We start from the raw sequence: 19,368 nt of genomic DNA, 5'->3' as shown, positions 1-19,368 counted from the left end.
GTAGATATGCCACATTATGCAGCTCCAGCCCAGTCTAAATGACCTCCCACTGCTCCTAACTACATCACAACTTCATCTCCCAACATACTTCACCAATTACCGCCACAGAAGGTCAGAAAGGTGATGGACTACACAGACAACTCATAAATCTCAAGGACAGTAATGACAGCAGAGAAAAGGGCAGCCACACACAAGCAAGCACACCCGATTTCAGCAACCACACCCAGAATTATACATTCATCGTCGAATAAAATATGAAAAAATAAAAGCTCTGACAAGGAGGGGAGGGACAGGCTGGGGGGGGAAGGGCTTCAAGCAATTAGTTTTTGACTGTTTTGTTATACAACCCTGAAGTGTCAAGGTTGCTCATCTCCGATCTGAGTTCTGCAGTGACGGCTCTGCAGTGTGCAAAATGTGAGAAAACAAAAATAGCACTTCATTGCATCTCTGACAGAGAATGCACAGCCAATTATGTCATGCTGCTGATTGGCCTATCCTCGTCGACACAGAGAGCATTTCCTCTGCTTCCTCTGCCCTTGTGAAAGAAAGAAGATTTGTGCTGCCACGCTGTAGTTACAACATGTATGAGGATTTTTTTTTAGGGAGGATACATATGTCATGTTTCCTCCCCTGTGGTCATTAAAGCCCTGCATGCCTTTTACGTCACCGCTGTATTGTGACAACTCGTTATCCTCACCAAGTCTCCTCTCTCCTCTCCTTCATCTTTTTATACCCATCGTATTTTTCTCCGGAAATGTTCCTCTTTTCACTCGTTCTATCTACCTAACCCTCCGCCTGCCCCTCCTCATCGCTCTTCACCCTACTCTGTCAGTATCTCCATCCTCATCCATCTATTTTTGGTTGTTCATCTCGACCACCTGCAAACCCTCTAATTAGTTCACATCTGTGTCTGAGCCGCGCCATCTCAAGCACACATTCACCGATACAATACTAACGTGCATGCGTGCACAGTTGCACGCAGCACTGCACATGTACACAACCTACCGCACTGTTCTTTTCTTACCCCTGGTGTCTAATTCTTCTCATCCTGTTGAAGTTCAACTTTGAAAAGGCACCTTCACAAACATAGGCACTAAAAAGAGGATGATGATCATAGGATCTAAAATTGTAACTGGCTTTCTGCTAATGATTAGTCTAATCAAATCTTTTCTCTAATTAGGAAAATTGCCCCGCACTGTGGAGTGTAAAAATAAGACTGTCTAAATAAGACTTGTCAGTTCAAATTTTCATTGTTGCTCATGTTGGCCTCGCTGTTGATGCTCCCAGTGATCCAGATGATGATTATGATTACGGTTTTTAAAGATAAGTGCCCTCACAGTAACCGCTGTACCTGTGTGTTTGTGTCTCTCCAGGGCTGCGCAGTAGTTACTCTTGCAGTGTCTGCAGTGTGGTCCTCAACTCCATCGAGCAGTACCATGCACACCTCCAGGGCTCCAAGCACCAGAACAAGTGAGTGCAATAGACTCAGCAGTTTGGATGGATGGGTGGTCAGTCAATCAAATAATACTGTGTCCAGCTGCTGATGACAAAGCCACAGGGTACAAGGTATTTTCAATGGAAGCCGGTGACTTGAAGCTACAAAGTGAAGTCTGATACTTGTTTAAGTTGAGCTGGCCTCAGCTTTTTGAAGGTCTCCAATGACACAGTGAAGCGTCAACCAGTGTTTTTATTTTCCAATTTCCAGTCCATTTAGACACACAATGTTAGTTAGCTGTCTGTATGTGTAGCTTTCTGTGTATTGCTGTGTACACAGGGATGCAATGGGGCAGCAAAATGTGATGTTAAAATGGGACTCAGACATGGATCAAAAGGACATATACTTTTCTGACCAAATACAAATGTTTCCTGCAGTAGAGTGAGTGAGAAAAAGGTCAGCTACTTGTCAGAGACAGCAAACTAGCTTTACTACATGGCCAAACCCAAGTATGAGGCTGAAAAAATTAAACTGTGTGAATCAGGACTCCATGGCAACCTGTTGGGAACCAGTTTATTAGATGACATTGGGCCTCATTTACTATTAAGTATATAAATAAGTTCACCACGCACAAAATAAGTGCAGACACAAAATTACCAGACACATGACATGCCTACTAGACAATTTTGTTCTTACCACAGTGCATATGCAAGTGAAGTAGTCTCATTCTAAACTGACACACGCGTGCCCGCTATCTGCAATCAGCATACTGCCACATCCCCATTTCTCTATACATGGAAATACGTTTAACCAGAGGTGCATCATGGAGAAGGCGGAGACGTTGTTCTACGTGCATATTAAGGCACTGACACAGCAAGTTGGAAGATGATAAGCTATTCATCACTCCATTCAAAGATGTTCAAACGTGTCGGTCTCTAATGCTCTTTCTCCTGAAGGTTAGATATGTCATCTTAACACCTGCTTTGTGGTAGATCAGAATCTTTTATAAACCCTGGATGCCTATAAATATTAATGATAATGATGTCATGGCACCAAAATCACAACAGGTAGACTCAATAAAAAACGAAAACCAAAACTTTGACATTTCAATATGGACACTCACAAACTCCATTATAAGCTAGGACTGGAACACTCAGTTTTTATAATTGAATATTTTAATTATGACAATAATTGATGCATGTGAAAGGGCATCAAATAAATGCATGTGTTAGCAAATTGAATTTTAAATTTTGTTGTCTATTAAAACGTTTTTAATGAATGTGGTTTTAATATTTGATACATTTAGTAAAAAGCTGCGTGCTCGTATTTTCCAAGACAGCTGGGTCTTTATCATTTGTGTGTGTATGGTCTGAGGCAGTTTTAAATTTGAGTATGAACAAATACAGGTAGGAAAATACTGATTATTCCAGTTTTGTGCATAAAACGTTCCTATGCATGGTTTAAGCACAGATTTGTGCAAACGCAGTGTTTGAGCATGAGGCCCATTGACTGTAGGTGCATTGTTGCTTGTTGCAGACACACACCGAATTACATCAACGAGCGCCTGAGTAATGGGTGACAATCTAGCTGGCCATGCTGCAGCTTTGCCACTCGTAGTGTGAACAAACCATAATAATGCCTTCACACTACCAGTGACAAAGCAACAGTGTGGCCAGCTGCATTATCGCCAAGTCACCGTAGACTGTGGATTGTCATCATGTGCTTGGTTGTCTGCTACTTGCAACAAAGCCGCTTGACTGAATATCATCTAGAGTTCATATTTGTTTGAGAAAAATCTATGGTTTGGATCAATGTCTGAGCTTCATTTTAGAAAATACGATCAATGTCTGAGCCTCATTTTAACATCACATTTCACCGACTGATCGCATCCCCATGAGCATCACAATACACAGAAAGCCCGTATAGAGCTGAAAAAAGGTGAGGGCAGCTACACTTTGATTTGTTGCACATCATGCCCGTCACACAGCAACAAGTATCGGGCATCAGTCTGTAGTATTACGTCACCTGCTTCTATTGAAAAATGACCCGTAGCCTGATGCTTTGTAGCATGAATACAGCATATTAAACAGAGACAGTCTGTGAGAGAAGGCAGATTTGAACTCTCTCAAGATCTCTTCTTTCATTTTTCTACTTAAAGCACTTCTCATAGTTACAAACGAGGGCAACATCATAGACTCTTTTTGGAAAAAACTGAAAGTGTGTGCCCTTTTCCCTATTTGTATAATTCAAAAACACAAGCACCCTCAATGAAAAGGAGGCAGTGCAGTCAGGAGGAGGCTGTAACCACAGACTTTTAGCCTACATATAATCACTTTTGAACTGGTGTACAGTCCTTTTCCTGCGCTACCATACAGAGGTGATGCATGATGTCACACTGCGGTCATTGTCTGCCAATGTGCACACACACAAAAAAAACACGCTGGAATGGTAAAAGCATGTCCTTCAATCAACTGCAGGTTGAATAAAAACAAGTTCTATGCAGAATACCGAGGGCTAAAGACACAAGATATGGTTGGCATGGTTTGTCATTAAGATGCTCCAGGTGGATCCAAACATTAGACTATTTTAAACATTTAGGGTTTTCTTTTTTAGAAAAGGAGATAGCCTTAACATTTATACTTCATTGTTCAGTGGACAGTGACACAGGGCTGAGAGGCTGACAGTTCCACTCAAGGCCGTTTCTGGCCTCCCAGTCGTCCATTAATTCCTGATAATGGTGAGCTCGACAGGCATTGTCCCACTTTTACCATGTACTCTTGGCAAAGAAAAAAAATATGACCATTCATTTATTTTATTTTTTTCCCAAAACCTTGAGCTTTTCACAAGCCAAAACTCATTTACCCTTTTGACACCTGAGGGTTTGACGAATACCAAAGATACTCTACAACAGAAGATATCCCACTACAAGCTGCGCCAGTGGTACAAAATGGTATACACAGTGGGCATGGTTGTCCTTCCCACGTATACCTCCACCAAGTGTAGTAAGCACTGTGTGGATGGATGAAATCAATGATAATGACAATCAATGATACAACACTATATACAGTAAAAGTTTGTTTCTTATTTTGCTGCTTGTTTGCTACCCTAATTTCAGATATCAACAGTGTAAGATCACATCAAATCTGGTGAGAGTATGTTGCTAAAACAGAGACATGTCTTGAACAAAGATAATTTTGTCCTGATATATCCATCTGAAAAACTGCCATTTCAGTCTCAGAATGCTTAGAAGGGTTGACAAATAGGTCCAGTATTTACTGTGACTATGGGGCGACGAAAACGGTCATAATCTGGACTCACATTCACTTCTCCCATTTGAATTAATAGACTCAGGACTGCCATTGCTAGTTTCCTAAAGGGACGGGGCCATGGTGAAAGCCATGTGACACAGTTACAGGAAATGAATCTAAAGTGGGCCATCTTAGTTTATCAGCAGTCCCTGCTAATACCTGGAACAGTCATTACCATCCCATTACGGTAGGTTCTTATGCAATGGAAACATTGCTTAGCCTACTACTGTAGTAAATAGGACAAACCTTAGATACAATTTGGTGTTTCTAGATATTTCTAGTCCGCTAGCTCATATAACCCTTTGGCTCAGCTATTAGCCAGAAAGCTAAAGTTAGGCTAGCAACATTCTTTACCTTTATTTAACCAGGAAGTCCCATTGAGATTGAAAATCTCTTTAACAGGAGAGACCTGGCCAAGGTAGCAGCCAATAAAAACACATTTAAAATGCAAGAAATACAACAGTCAATATAAAAATCCACAATAAAACAACAACTCTTCAAACATAGTGGCCTCTTAAGAAAAACAAGCACGTCTCTGTCACCACATTGTTTATGATGTCCTTTAATTCATCAATAGATACAAGTGTTTTCTGATTTTGGATCTTTTTGAAGATTATTTCATGGCCATTGTGCAGAGTAGGAAAATGCAGTTTTCCCTAGATCTGTTAAAACCCGAGGCACATTAAAAAGTATATGAGGCACTGAAGGTCTACGCTCAGTGTTGTAAACAGATGTTAGCTTGTTAGCGTGCTGCAGTAAATTGTAATCGGATGCTTTGGCTGCGACCCTGTTGCTGCGATTACTCATTTTAGATCCAGGCTGATATTATGTAGCCAGCACATTCATTTAGAACAGTGACCAGACACTTTCACTAAAACTAGTTAGTAGGTGTCCCATATCAAAAATGAATGGACTCCCTGCAGCCAATCAGAATTGAGTATTCACCCAGACTGTGCCATAAATTAATTCATAACACACATATAAGCCACATAAAGAGATGTGGAGCAGACGGAGGCGGCATAATGGAAACAGGGTTATTTATTATAAAGAATGGCGGTCGCACGATGAGATTTGATCATTTTCATTAGCGATCTGAGAAAATGTAATCACAGTCGGTGTGAGGGAAATTATATTCACCAGCAGGAAGAGAGAGTGATATGGAACAGTTACATTTCATGCATTTACCATGAGATAGCCGCGAGCGTGGTTACAGGCGGTGTTGTGCCATATGTGCACATATGTGTCTCTTTGTATTTGAAGCAATCTAATGGTAATTAAGTGTTATGAATGGAGTATTTGTTAGATAAAAAGGTTGCTTGAGGATATAAGTTTGTTGTTGCGGCTTTTTCTTCTTCTCCTTTTTTGTCTTTTTTTAGAGAGATGAAGCACTTCAGCTGAAATGTCTGTATTTATCCGCCCTGGAGCATAACTTGTCTGGGCTGCACACACCAAACTTCAGCAAACAAGTTAACTGTTAGAGAGTGGTGGGTGTAGTGAGAATAACAGCGGCAATAACAAGGATGAGAAAGGCAGAGAGAGAAGGAGGACGAGACATGAACAAATAGGATAGATTTTCTTTTAGCCAAGGGTAAATTTCAAATGCATATATCCACTGATCATTAGTAAGAGCAGAAGGTTTGTATTATTTATATGAGAATCACCATTTATGTTACATATACTATACAGTGTGTGATATATATTGACACTAATTATCATATTTCTCTTCTGTCTGTACAATACTCTTAATTCACACACTGCAAAAGCTTTCATCATAACAAGACTCCCAGTCACGTAGTCAGTTTCACAGGTTATGGTTTACAAAACAAGACTGACCTGCACCCGAGCAAACTTTTCAGAAATTAGGATCAATATCTTGAAATAATAAAGATCTCTGCACAAGTATATAGAAAAAAACGATTTGTTTTGGAAGTTTGTCAAATAATATCTTGTCTTATTGCCAAATTTAAGTTCAGACTTGGCTTGGGAAGCGGAGTCCCCGTACACAGCAAGTATGGAGTGTGGACATCTCTCCTTTTAATGCATGTATGGGTCCTGTGTCTATTTCTGGCCTGTGTGTATATGGACAACAGGGTGAAAAAAATACATTTCCCCTTAGGGATTAATAAAGACTCTTGTAGACTGATTAACTTAAAGGGACAGTTCACCCCCAAATCAAAGACAACATATTTTTCCTTTCACCTATAGTGCTGTTTACCAGCCTAGATCGTTTTGGTGTGAGTTGCCAAGTGTTGGAGTTATCGGCTGTAGAGATGTTTGCCTTCTACACCAGTAAATGTAGCAGTTTAAGGTCACAGTATTTAACTGGAATAAAATTGTTAAAATCAGACCATAAAAACAGTTATTAGTTTATTTGCCAATTTTTTGTGCAGTATATGTTGCTGCTGCAATCTCAGGTCAGTCAGAAAAACTAACTGACATTTGAGCGCATTGTTTCTGGAAACATGTCTCATGATGTGGTTGGTTGGTTGGTTGGTTTTTATTGTCCCCAAGGGGAAATTCTTTTCCACAGCACTGTACTTGTTGGACTCAGCATGAAAAACAATGACATACAAACACTGACACCATCAGAATATATCATACTGGCGAGCAGCACGTAAAAAGTAACAACATATATACAGCATATAAACATGACACAATCAACGGGGCCTGTTGATCAGAGCAGCTATGGCAGCGGGAATCAGGCTTTTTTCTGAAGCGGGTCCTTCTGCACCTCAGTGCTGTATACCTGCGTCCTGAGGGCAGCAGGGCAAGATGTTCATTTAGTGGGTGTGTGGAGTCCTGTTCTATTGAGGTTGCGATACGTGTGATAGCCATGTTATTAAGTTCAGCGAGGTTGGGTGTGGGAAGACCGATGATTTTTGTGGCAGTGCCAGTTATGTGTGTGAGTTTAGTCCTGTTTTTGACAGAGAGCATGGTATAGAAACAGGTAGAACAGTACAGTAGGATGGATTGAATAATGCTTCGGTACAGTAACAACAGGAGATGTGGAGCAACATAGAGTCCTTTAAGCTTACGGATAACTGATAGTCTTTGTTGACTACGTTTCTGGATGTCTGATGTGCTGGTCGAAGGTGAGTTTATTGTCCAGTGTTATTCCGAGGTATTTGAAGCTGTCTACTGTTTCAACTGTTTGGTTGTTAATGATAATGGGGTGCTGGGGGGAGGGAGGGCTGATTATTAATTCTTTTGTTTTGGTGACGTTGAGGTGAAGGTGGTCACTGTCACACCACTGGGTGAAGTGTGTGACAGTGTTATGGTAGTCGAGGGCAGAGTCGTCTGTGAGAAGGGCGAGGATGGCTGTGTCGTCTGAATATTTGAGGTAAGTGGTCCTGGGGGATGGGTTGATACAGTCATTAGTGTAAAGTGTGTAAAAGAAGGGACTCAACATACAACCCTGCGGTGCTCCGGTGTTGGTGGTGAGTGCAGGTGATGTGGTTGAGCCTACCCGTACAGCTTGTAGTCTCTTACTGAGGAAGTTGTGGATGAGATTGATCAGTCGAGGGGGGATGTTGAGATGTTGTAGTTTGGATCATCAGATGCCATTGGATGGTATTGAAGGCAGAGCTGAAGTCCACGAAGAGTATCCTGATAAAGTGGCCCAGAGAGTCTAGGTGCTGAAGAAGGAGGTGCAGCAGGCAGGTTGTAGCGTCCTCTGTGCCCCTCCTAGAGTTTCAGAAGGTGTATGATTTAACTTTTTCCTCATGTTTTAGTGTTAAAAATGTAAACAAAAATAGAAATAAATGGGAATACTGAATCACAATACTTAAAAATCACAGTATATATCAAATTGCCATCGAAGTATCATGATACTTTTGAATCAGGAAATAAGCATATTGTCCAATCCCTACTGGTCTCTCTCAGATATAATGGAACTAGATGGCACTCGGCTTGTGGTGCTCAAAGCATTAAAACAGCTCAACAGCAATGTCTCTTTCCAGAAATCACAAGCCAGTAACGCAAAATAATCCACAGACCTTGTTGTGAGCAGTTTCATATAGGAACTATTTTCTTTCTACCAAACTACACCCACCAACTGTATCACCATGGATAGGAAGCATGCATCTACTCATGGACAAGAGATTCTGCTCGTGACAGAGGTGTAAACATTAAGGGTGTCCTCTTCAGCTGAGCAGAACCATTTAAATATTGTTATTTTCATCCATTAGTAAATATAACACCACCAAAACAGTCTAGATTGATAAATAGCAACACAGGTAATAGGTAAAATATGTATTATTGATTCTGGGGTAAACTGTGCCTCTAAGATATGTTTTTAACTCACAGTACTCTATTTAAAATGGTTTGTTTAAGGACACAGCTCATGATATAGCTGCAGAAATACATGGGGCACAGATGTGACACGACACACAGGCTCCGTCTTTGCAGCATGGGGTTGCGCCAGCTTTACTGTGTGTATATTGAGTTTCTCAAAGTGATAATGCAGTTGGTTATTCAGGGTTTTAAAGCGTAGGCTACATTAATTGGTACTGAATTAATTAACAACAACATGCATTTATTTGATTAATTTATTTTAATGTGAAATGTATGAACACCCACAAGGTTGCTGTGCTGCCTCTGGTACAATGAGGTATTCAATTTAATAATTTTTTAACAGAATATACTAGGGTTTTTTTTTTACACAGTTTTATGTAGTATTTACCTGTTGGAGGACTACAGAGCCACATGTAGGCGAGAAAGAAAAAAATGGACCCAGCTAAGTAAAGCACAGCTTCTGAGGTCAGTGTAGCAGCTTCAGTTTATTTCAATTGTCAAGATCTACTGCAGGCATGCTCCAGCAGACTTGTGGCACTGTGTGTGTGTCCCATGTATTTTTGCCGTTAAGACTCATGGAAATGAAAGGCTAAATTTGTGCAAATGTGTGACGCTAAAGCTTGAGGTGAGATACAGAGGTGAAATTGTGGTTGGGCTGAAAATGGCACACCCTAAGATATTAAAGGCAAAGTCTAACCTGAAATCCATCAGCCAAATGCATTTTTCCCTTACCCAGAATGCTTCCTGCTCATTCAAAGAGCGTCAGTGTGATTTGCTGTGGTGCAGAGATAGCAGCTCACATCAGTACAACAGAACTTAAAGTGGAATTTGGTTTATGGATGTGGAAGCACCAGAAAGAAGATTCAAAACTTTAAAAACAGAATTGAAAGATTACTTCATGTACCACACAGACGTTCATGTGATTTTTTTTTTCTTAGCAGAGATAGACATTTGTGAGGTGTAGTTTGGTAGAAAGTTCTCAGCAAAACTTCAAGACAAGGAGCTGCATCATTACATTCAGAAGGAGATGATGCTGAGAAGCAGGAAAATATATCGTATTTTGTTTTTGGACAGGACAAAGGGTTTAAGAACTGATGTTTGCCAAGGAAGTGTCCATCAACTACCACATGCCACTAAGCAAGATACTGAGTGCCTAATACAGCACTTCACTCACTCTTAGTCAGCCTGGATAAGAGCGTCAGCTAAACTCCTAAAGCGCGTCATTGTTGTGATGTATAATATCTCCGCACAGAGGCTGTAAATCATGGAAAAAAAGGGTGCCACATAACTCTCTCCTCCTGTCAGGTTTACTGTCACAAAGCGGAAAAGAGGGCAGACACACTGAAAGAGTCATGTTTATGAGAGAAGAAGAGAAAGTAAGCAAGACTGATAGACACAAGAGAGACAGTATGCACCACAGACACAGACAGATGGGAAGAGAGATGCAGGGAGACAGAAAGACACATCATGTTTGAGACAGAGGTGAAACAAATAAAAACGGATAGAAATGCCAAACAACAGATAAAACTGATAAGGAGAGACAGATGGATGTGGAGAAATGTAGTGACACAGACAGAAACAGGATGGATTGGAGACAAAACGGTGCAAAGAGAAGGAGAAAGTAAAAACAAAATTGCGGCTGTGAGAAAATCTCCTTAAATTGAAGTGAAAAGTGGAGCTAGAGAGATAAGGAGCAGATTTGGAATGTACATTGAGGTGAAGCTGCTGCTGACAGCAGCAGGGCTTTGCTGCTTAGGATGGAGAGGATGGATTGACGGGACATCGACGGATAGAGGGTGGCGAGAGACGGACTGAGGGAGAGGTACCAGGGAGATTTACAGGGGTAGTGCTGATAGGTCACTGGATAGGAGGTGAGAAAAACCCTCATCCACCTTCTCAGACAGGCTTACGGGAAGTGGTCTGAAGTGGAGGACGTTTGGTGGAGACAAGTGCAGAGCTGGGCTTCGGTCTTATTCCACAGCAGTGGAATTTTCTAAGGACTGTTCACAGGGATGTCAACAGAATGAGAGGATGTAATACTGATGTTTTGTAGCACAATGAGTTTCTGGTCTTACAGGAAATTAAGTTTTAGTAAGGTAAGGTAAGGGCAGGTAAGGACCTCATGATGCTTCTGAGGGTAAAAGATAGATTATCAAATGGTTTACTGGAAAGGGAGGAAGCAGGATTGTGAGACAGAAGTCAACTTTGAAAAGAACTTCACCCCCCGAGCTCAGTGTCCACCCTCAGCCTTAAACACTTAGACTTTTCTCAGTAGCTCATATTTCTAAAGGCGGGCTCAAACTACAGGAGTTGTGGGTCGATATATTCCAGATTCTCCAGACTCTCGACGAAAAGCGAAGAACTCCAGTCGGTACTGATGTTGGCTCAGATTATCTGGTGATGTGAGAGGTTTACAGATTTTACATCTCCCGAACAGCTTGCAGGCTCATCAGAGCCGCCCCGATAATTTCGAACATGTTTGATATTGATTTAAGATTTAAAATCTGGATGATTAGAATGATGATTACATCAGTACAGAGCTGATGGTGTTGCCAAAGCAATGGTAAATATTCTACCCCTTAAGGCTAACGTTAGCTAGCTTACTACTGTTGGCAGATATTAAACTTTTCGCTGAAGAATACACAACCTATGTTGACCGTTTTTTTCATCCAGACATGTTTAGCTTTTTGCTTTTGTTCTCCTCACGTCACACTGCTTCGTTTACATCTGCTCCCCATGAGATGTCATGGTGTGGTGCATTCATGCTCCCTCTGGCACGATAATCTTTATAACATCCTGTAGGGTGTGATGCACCATTATTTTCCAATCTTGTAGTGTGTGCATGTTTGAGATTAGAGAGAAAAACATCATTAAAGTTTCTCCTTATGTGCAGGATACAACCTGATTTTAAAAATGGTTCAGGTTATATGTATATGATTCAAAAAGCTTGGGACAGAATAATTCCTTTACACATGCTGAATAAATAATAATAGTCCACTTACCATGTTCATCTTGGGTATTTTCACATGACAGCATATGGAAAAACTTTTTTCTAACTTTACTCCCATGAGACTTGCCTCATCTGCTTCCAGCTGTCTGCCTGAGGCTGGAACTGAGTGCGCATTAAAATCATGACAAGAAAAAGAAAGTAGTTTTCTCTCAATGAAAAACGCAGTCTCCTCAAAGCTTATGGCTGCTAATGATCTGTGTGAGGGATGGAGACAGGAAACAAATGCGCACAGTGTACAGAGAAAGCACCTGTGGTTGATGACGCCCTCATAAAGTGGATTGATAATGCCCTCGTAATGAAACAACTGTGGCGTATTTTTGAAACAGTCAATAATATTCAGAAAATGACAAAGCTGTCCATTTCTTTACTTTATATTCATGTGATAAACATACAAATGTCATTTAGATGGTTATATTCATGGGATATAAAGAAAAAGGCGCAATTTTGTTTTAACGACTGTATTTAGAAGTTGCCCTTCCCTATTTTTAATGTTACAAAGCTATGCATTGTGTGAAATTCCCTTAAGCAGCATCTGCAGGTTTGCAGACTTACAGTGTGCACAAAGTGTGAAAGAGTCCATGAGAGAGCCCTCAAAGCAACAGCGATTTTACAGCGCGACAGCTTTGAGCCCTCGCAGACTTATTTTGCCAACGCGTGCTGAATTCTGTTAAGTCCGCGAGGGTGAACACTGGTACTGGAAATAAGTCTTGCCAGCTCTGGTGCACTACTGGATCGATCCCTCAGGGAAACATCGAACAAGACCAAAGGTTCCATCTCATCGACCTCACTCCCTCTGCCTTCACCCAGTCACTCAGGTGAAACACAATACGAGTACATGAATGTGTTAGAGACCACTTTAGTCTCAGTCACTCTCACTCACATCCCCTAACCGCTCCCACCTCAGTGTGCATTACATTGTAGCCTCTGCAACACAGAGTAGTGTGGGGGCATGATGTGATAGCAAATAATGCTCCTTTCACACTGTATAAGTGTCACTTTTCTGTTGACACAGGACTGTAAATACTCATACACACACTCTGGCTGCAGCATAAGACCAGACAACCTCTGAGGCATTGCAAGTTTAGGGAAAAAGAGGACACAGGGCCTATGAATGAAGTGTGTGTTAGTGTGTGTGCATTTGTGTTTATTTGTGCAGCACATGGCATGAGTACAAACGTTTTTACCAAGTCTACTTCCTTTAAGAACAAGCTGTCTGATTATGGAGTGTTCTGCTGCACAAATGTGGCTTATATTTTTGTATAGCTACGTGTATGTGAGCGTGCATGAGTGTAAATTCTGAAATGTACTTATGGAAAAGAGGCTATTGAGACTTTTCCGTTCATATCTCTGGGTTGTTTACAGGACTGGACAAGACTTTGCCAAAGTGATGTGAGATCTTCCACCCTAACTTTGGCTGAGTGCGTGCGTGTGTGTGTGTGTGTGTGTGTGTGTGTGTGTGTGTGTGTGTGTGTGTGTGTGTGTGTGTATGTGTGTGTGTACGTATTTTTGTGGGTTGTGTGTGTGTTCTTTCACACTCAGGATGAGCTTTGGCTTGTGTAAGGAGCTTTCCGGAGAAGACGAAAGCACGGCTGACAGCGGCAGGGGATTAGCTCTCACCGAAGAAACATCCATGAAAACTGTGTATGTGTATCTACATCTGTTGGTGCATATATGTTTATGTGTGCGTGATGTTTGGCATTAGGGATGTGTCATCACAAAACAACAACAGATTTGTCTATTCTTTAAACAGCTGGATGCATCTCTCTGCCAGCTCTACTTATCTGTTCCGTGCATCTGCTTCATACACAGTCAGCTGCGGGTCATTTGAAACGCTGCAGACTCCACACAGTTGCTACACACTGCCTGTTGTAATTGGACCTGTACGGGATGATAACAGCGGAGATATAACAAGATAAACTTGGCAGAACATTCTCGCAGTTTACAGAGTGTTGCAATTAAGCCAGTGCACTTAGCTGGCCAGCAGACAGGGACACAAGTGGGCAGCAGACAGAACTCAACCAGATAGATGAATATTAAATCCTCAGTTTGGTTCCTGACTCAAGTACTGCGAGTAAAAACTAATGACTAGTTTGAAAAAAGTGACAATTAAAGAATGAACATAAGGCCGTCAGCAGAGAGGAGCTGAATTGGTTTTTCCAGCCGTACAGCTGTTGAAAAAATCTGGCAAATGTTCTGATGATGGCAGGCTGGTCCCAGCGGTGACTGTATGCCTGCGCTTATATACGAGGTCATTTTTAATCAAGTTCTAAAAAGTTACATGTGTATATATACCAGAAGGACATTGCCAAATTACAATCACTTTATTGATCTCCAGAGGGATACTGTGATACAACGTATATAGAGAGAGAAATTACAAGTAAAATAGAGGAATAAGATGCATGTAAAAGGAGTGCATTATGCTTCAATATAAGGTGAGACAATAAAAAATAAGAAATTATAAAATAGCAATATAGCAGCAGGAGTTGGCATACTTTGATCCTGTCTTTGGAGAAGTAAGATTCAGATGTGTTGCCCAGTGAATGCAGCAACTACTTCATGGAAAGTTTATTTTATTCTCTAACATTTGTTTTTTTCTTTCTTTTAGTTTTGTTTCCATGGAAGCCAGCAACAGTACAACACACCAGCAACTTGATGTGTTGGTTATTTGCATAATTGTTATGTGCATATGTAAATAATATATTACTTATTTTGCAGTTTTCAGATCAACACATATATACAAGATATGAATCCCAAAAAATATGTAAGTAAAGTATTGTGACAAGGACCGTTTTTATTTCAAAGTTATTATGAAAAATGATAGCAGCAACTATAGATTAACTATAAAATGCATCTCACTGGGTCTATAAAACATTTATGCACTGCCAATTGCTTTTTGTATATCTTCCAACATATAATAGAAAATATGATTAAATGGAATACCAATAGTTATATAATATTAACATGCTGTTTCATCAGTCAGGCTCTATTATACTGATCTGTCGCTTACTGCTTTAACATTGTTTCTATAAGCAATATTCAGTAGCTTGAACTAGAGGTGGGCGATGTTTCGAATGTATTCAATTTTTAAATATAATTTTATGTGCAATATGACTAATGAACATATTGTCATGTCGAGATATTCCATTTCAGTAATTATGCATTAAAAGCAAGTCAAGTTTACATGCAGGAGACTCACTCCTCCTCTCACACACACACACACACACACACACACACACACACACACACAAACACCCAGAAACTGATCAAACACACCTATCAGTTTAACACCAATTTTTAACATCTATTCAAAATGGAGGAAGATCCACGAATGAATCTGTTATCTGACAGTGATTTGGTTTGAGGAAGGCAGAACAGACTACTATCCTCTGCGAAATATGCAACAAACCGATTGATGCTAAAGGTAGCAGCACCACAAATCTGTCACTTAAAACACCACCAAGTGCAGAACACTGCAGTCGAGCCAGCCTCCACATTGAAAACGACAAGTTAGCCGCCACATTGTTCTGCGTTACATGTACAGTATACTAGGCATTACAGTAAGATTGTGTGAGCACTGACAGTATAAAAGCAATGCTGAACACATTTACAAAGACCAATCTGACTTCAAACTGACAGTGCACCTCCTCAGAGTGTCACTCAGGCAATATCAGGAAGCTGATGTGGAATTTCAAAATTAAAGCCTCTAAAAAGTCATATACAAGCTGTGTTCCCTCTAAATTCAGATGGGTTAACTACAATGATCACACTTGTATGATCATATGCATCAAAGGGTTTAGTCAAACAGCAGAGACAATATGAAAATATTTAGATATATGTTGTATATCGCGGTGTAGCCTAAAAACAGAGAAATTATTTGAAGCCATTTCATCCAGTCCTTGTTTGAACCATAAGAAGTGTTGTTAGAGACCTCAGTCACAGTACAGAATATCCTCAAGGCTATGGTGGCTTTTATGCAATGATTACCAGCCTGAAAAGTTTTTGTCCAAGTGTACATGCATTAAAACAACAGAACAAAACAAGAAAGGGCACTAATTAGCTCCTTGGAGTCCACGAGAGAAAAAGCAACCAGTAAAGTGCAGTTTACTTGATGGGATCTGTCAGCGGGGTCGTATCTCTGACCAATCACCGCGTGGCTTTAACCACCCGTATAATATTATTCATGTTCGCATCGCTCACTAGGATTGTATGGCCTTTGCTCTCTGGGTGCTTTGTCGTTATGCAATGTCCGACCTCTGGCCTGCCTTTATGTGCATACTGTGTGCTTGCGTATGAGTGTGTGTGTGTGATGCTGATGCTGATGTTAACGCAGGCCCCAAGGGTAGGATGGTGAGGTTCGGGACAATCCATTTAGCCTACTCACCCTGGTAATTATTCAGCATCAGTATCACAGAGGACACATACACACAAACTACACAACAAACTAATGCACATTTAAGAGGGAGAGGCAGAGAGAGGAAGAGAGGGTGGCAGCGAGTGTGAGAGATTACAGTGCTTAGTGTAAAGTAACTCTGAATGCAAATGGTTGAGCTATCGACCAGATAATAGGACGGGCTTGCTGCATGTATGTGTGTGTGTAACATGGCAGAGTGTGTGTGTGTGTGTGCATCCTCTCCCTGCTTGAGGCAAGGGGAAAGGTTAATTCAGGACTGGTGCAGGTCGCTCTCCTCTCACACACCTCCTCTCTCACACCTGAACACGCGCACACACACAGGCTTATGCCTTAGGCTCTCCTCATCTGCCCCAAAGGCAACTGTCCTTGTGTTCCCCTCACGCCCTTCGCACAAAATCACACAAATGCGCGTTTTTTTGTTTGCACTCACACATCGCCCCAAGCATCGTCGTCTGTGATGTTAATAAGGTGAGGGCAGTGAGGGGGGGGGTCATCATGCCTAAATTATGACTCACAGTTCTGCTCCCTTAGCAACTGCCAGACTGCGTTTACCTGGCACACACATACGCACAGCGTGCCAAGGTGACCTTCACATCCTCGCAAACACCTCCCTCGGACACACAGAGGCACATGCACTCTCTCTGCCCTCGCTCTCACATCCTTCTATATCTCACATCCCACATGTGTGGCCCTGGGACAGATTATTGGATTAGTTTATTAACGCTCAGACCAACATCATCTTCCCTGCATTGCACTTTCCTTGGCTCTGTCACCTTTTCTGCCCTCCTCCTCATCTTCCGTCCTGCTCAGACACTGACTGCATCCAAATTGTTAATTGTACAATGCACACATACTAATAATAGTGTCAGTGTAGATAGATGTGAAAAGTTTGTGAAAGGTATGAATATGCATGCAAAATACAAGAAAATACTGGGTCACTACACAGTCAAAACTGTCCCATGGCTCTTTTCACCATGCCATTCCCATAGAAACAGCCCAATCAGGGGATGTTTTCCAAACAATGTGACAGGTTACAGTGGGAGGAGTGGCAGCTGGAATCACCAAGTTCAAATTTATGTTTTTGAACGACTTTGTGACAAACATATAGCACTGAGTCTAAGGCAACAGATTTCTTCTGGCATGATGAAGGCTCCCTGCTGCTTCTACAAAGTTCTGAAACTATTAATTTGACAATCTACTTATCAACACGCAACAAAAATACAGGCTAAATGCAACACTTCTGTTTCTGCTGCCATTTTTCATGAGTTGAAATAAAAGATCTTAGACTTTTTCTGTGCACAAGAAAGGCTCATCTCTCTGTAATTTTGTTCAAACTGAAAATCCTATTAGCACTCCTCCTTTGCCAAGATAATCCATCCACCCGACAGGTGTGGAATATCAAGATGCTCATTAAACAGCATCAGCAACAGATTTGCCTTGGGATGGTCACAATAAAAGGCCACTCAAACATGTGTAGCTTGATCTTAAAGACATTTTATGATTTTAACATGACTGCTGCTACAAATGCAATTTTTAGTCTTTAGCCTGTGAAATGTTGGCCCACTCTTCAATGGCTCTGAAGTTGCTGAAAATTGAGAAGTTAGAACGCGCTGTTGTACACGCCAATCCAGAGCATCTCAGTCATTTAATATTGAGTACCTGCTGTTACCAAGCCCCGATCCGATACTTCTGTGTTCCCAGATAATACAGTTGCATGGCGCACACTTCAAGTACTCAAAATCACTCCAGTGTAGGCCTTGAGTCATACTTGACAACTGAATAGCTCTGCAATGCATTCAGAAAAAAATCCCTTCATCCAGGTGTTCCTTAATGGTACTTCAATACATTTTTACAAACTAGAAAAGGTGTATATATATATACAGTACAGGCCAAAAGTTTGGACACACCTTCTCATTCAATGCGTTTTCTTTATTTTCATGACTATTTACATTGTAGATTCTCACTGAAGGCATCAAAACTATGAATGAACACATGTGGAGTTATGTACTTAACAAAAAAAGGTGAAATAACTGAAAACATGTTTTATATTCTAGTTTCTTCAAAATAGCCACCCTTTGCTCTGATTACTGCTTTGCACACTCTTGGCATTCTCTCCATGAGCTTCAAGAGGTAGTCACCTGAAATGGTTTTCCAACAGTCTTGAAGGAGTTCCCAGAGGTGTTTAGCACTTGTTGGCCCCTTTGCCTTCACTCTGCAGTCCAGCTCACCCCAAACCATCTCGATTGGGTTCAGGTCCGGTGACTGTGGAGGCCAGGTCATCTGCCGCAGCACTCCACTCTCCTTCTTGGTCAAATAGCCCTTACACAGCCTGGAGGTGTGTTTGGGGTCATTGTCCTGTTGAAAAATAAATGATCGTCCAACTAAACGCAAACCAGATGGGATGGCATGTCGCTGCAGGATGCTGTGGTAGCCATGCTGGTTCAGTGTGCCTTCAATTTTGAATAAATCCCCAACAGTGTCACCAGCAAAACACCCCCACACCATCACACCTCCTCCTCCATGCTTCACAGTGGGAACCAGGCATGTGGAATCCATCCGTTCACCTTTTCTGCGTCTCACAAAGACACGGCGGTTGGAACCAAAGATCTCAAATTTGGACTCATCAGACCAAAGCACAGATTTCCACTGGTCTAATGTCCATTCCTTGTGTTTCTTGGCCCAAACAAATCTCTTCTGCTTGTTGCCTCTCCTTAGCAGTGGTTTCCTAGCAGCTATTTGACCATGAAGGCCTGATTGGCGCAGTCTCCTCTTAACAGCTGTTCTAGAGATGGGTCTGCTGCTAGAACTCTGTGTGGCATTCATCTGGTCTCTGATCTGAGCTGCTGTTAACTTGCGATTTCTGAGGCTGGTGACTCGGATGAACTTATCCTCAGAAGCAGAGGTGACTCTT

General features: G+C 41.4%; 1 protein-coding gene across 2 annotated transcripts in view; it reads left to right on the top strand.

Annotated features, from left to right (window-relative positions):
* Window positions 1-19,368, top strand: part of LOC117248548 (zinc finger matrin-type protein 4) — a 73,975-nt gene that overhangs the window by 46,168 nt on the left and 8,439 nt on the right. The window contains exons 6-7 of one of the 2 annotated variants that reach the window (XM_033613737.2): window positions 1,374-1,470; window positions 13,586-13,687. In XM_033613737.2, the coding sequence (XP_033469628.1) occupies window positions 1,374-1,470; window positions 13,586-13,687 (199 nt within the window). The remainder of the gene's footprint in view (window positions 1-1,373; window positions 1,471-13,585; window positions 13,688-19,368) is intronic. The other variant, XM_033613738.2, reaches the window with a different exon arrangement.

This window comes from Epinephelus lanceolatus, chromosome 17 (assembly GCF_041903045.1).
Source record: "Epinephelus lanceolatus isolate andai-2023 chromosome 17, ASM4190304v1, whole genome shotgun sequence".
Classification (NCBI taxonomy): Eukaryota; Metazoa; Chordata; class Actinopteri; order Perciformes; family Serranidae; genus Epinephelus; species Epinephelus lanceolatus.
This window is presented reverse-complemented; position numbering and strand designations above follow the sequence as displayed.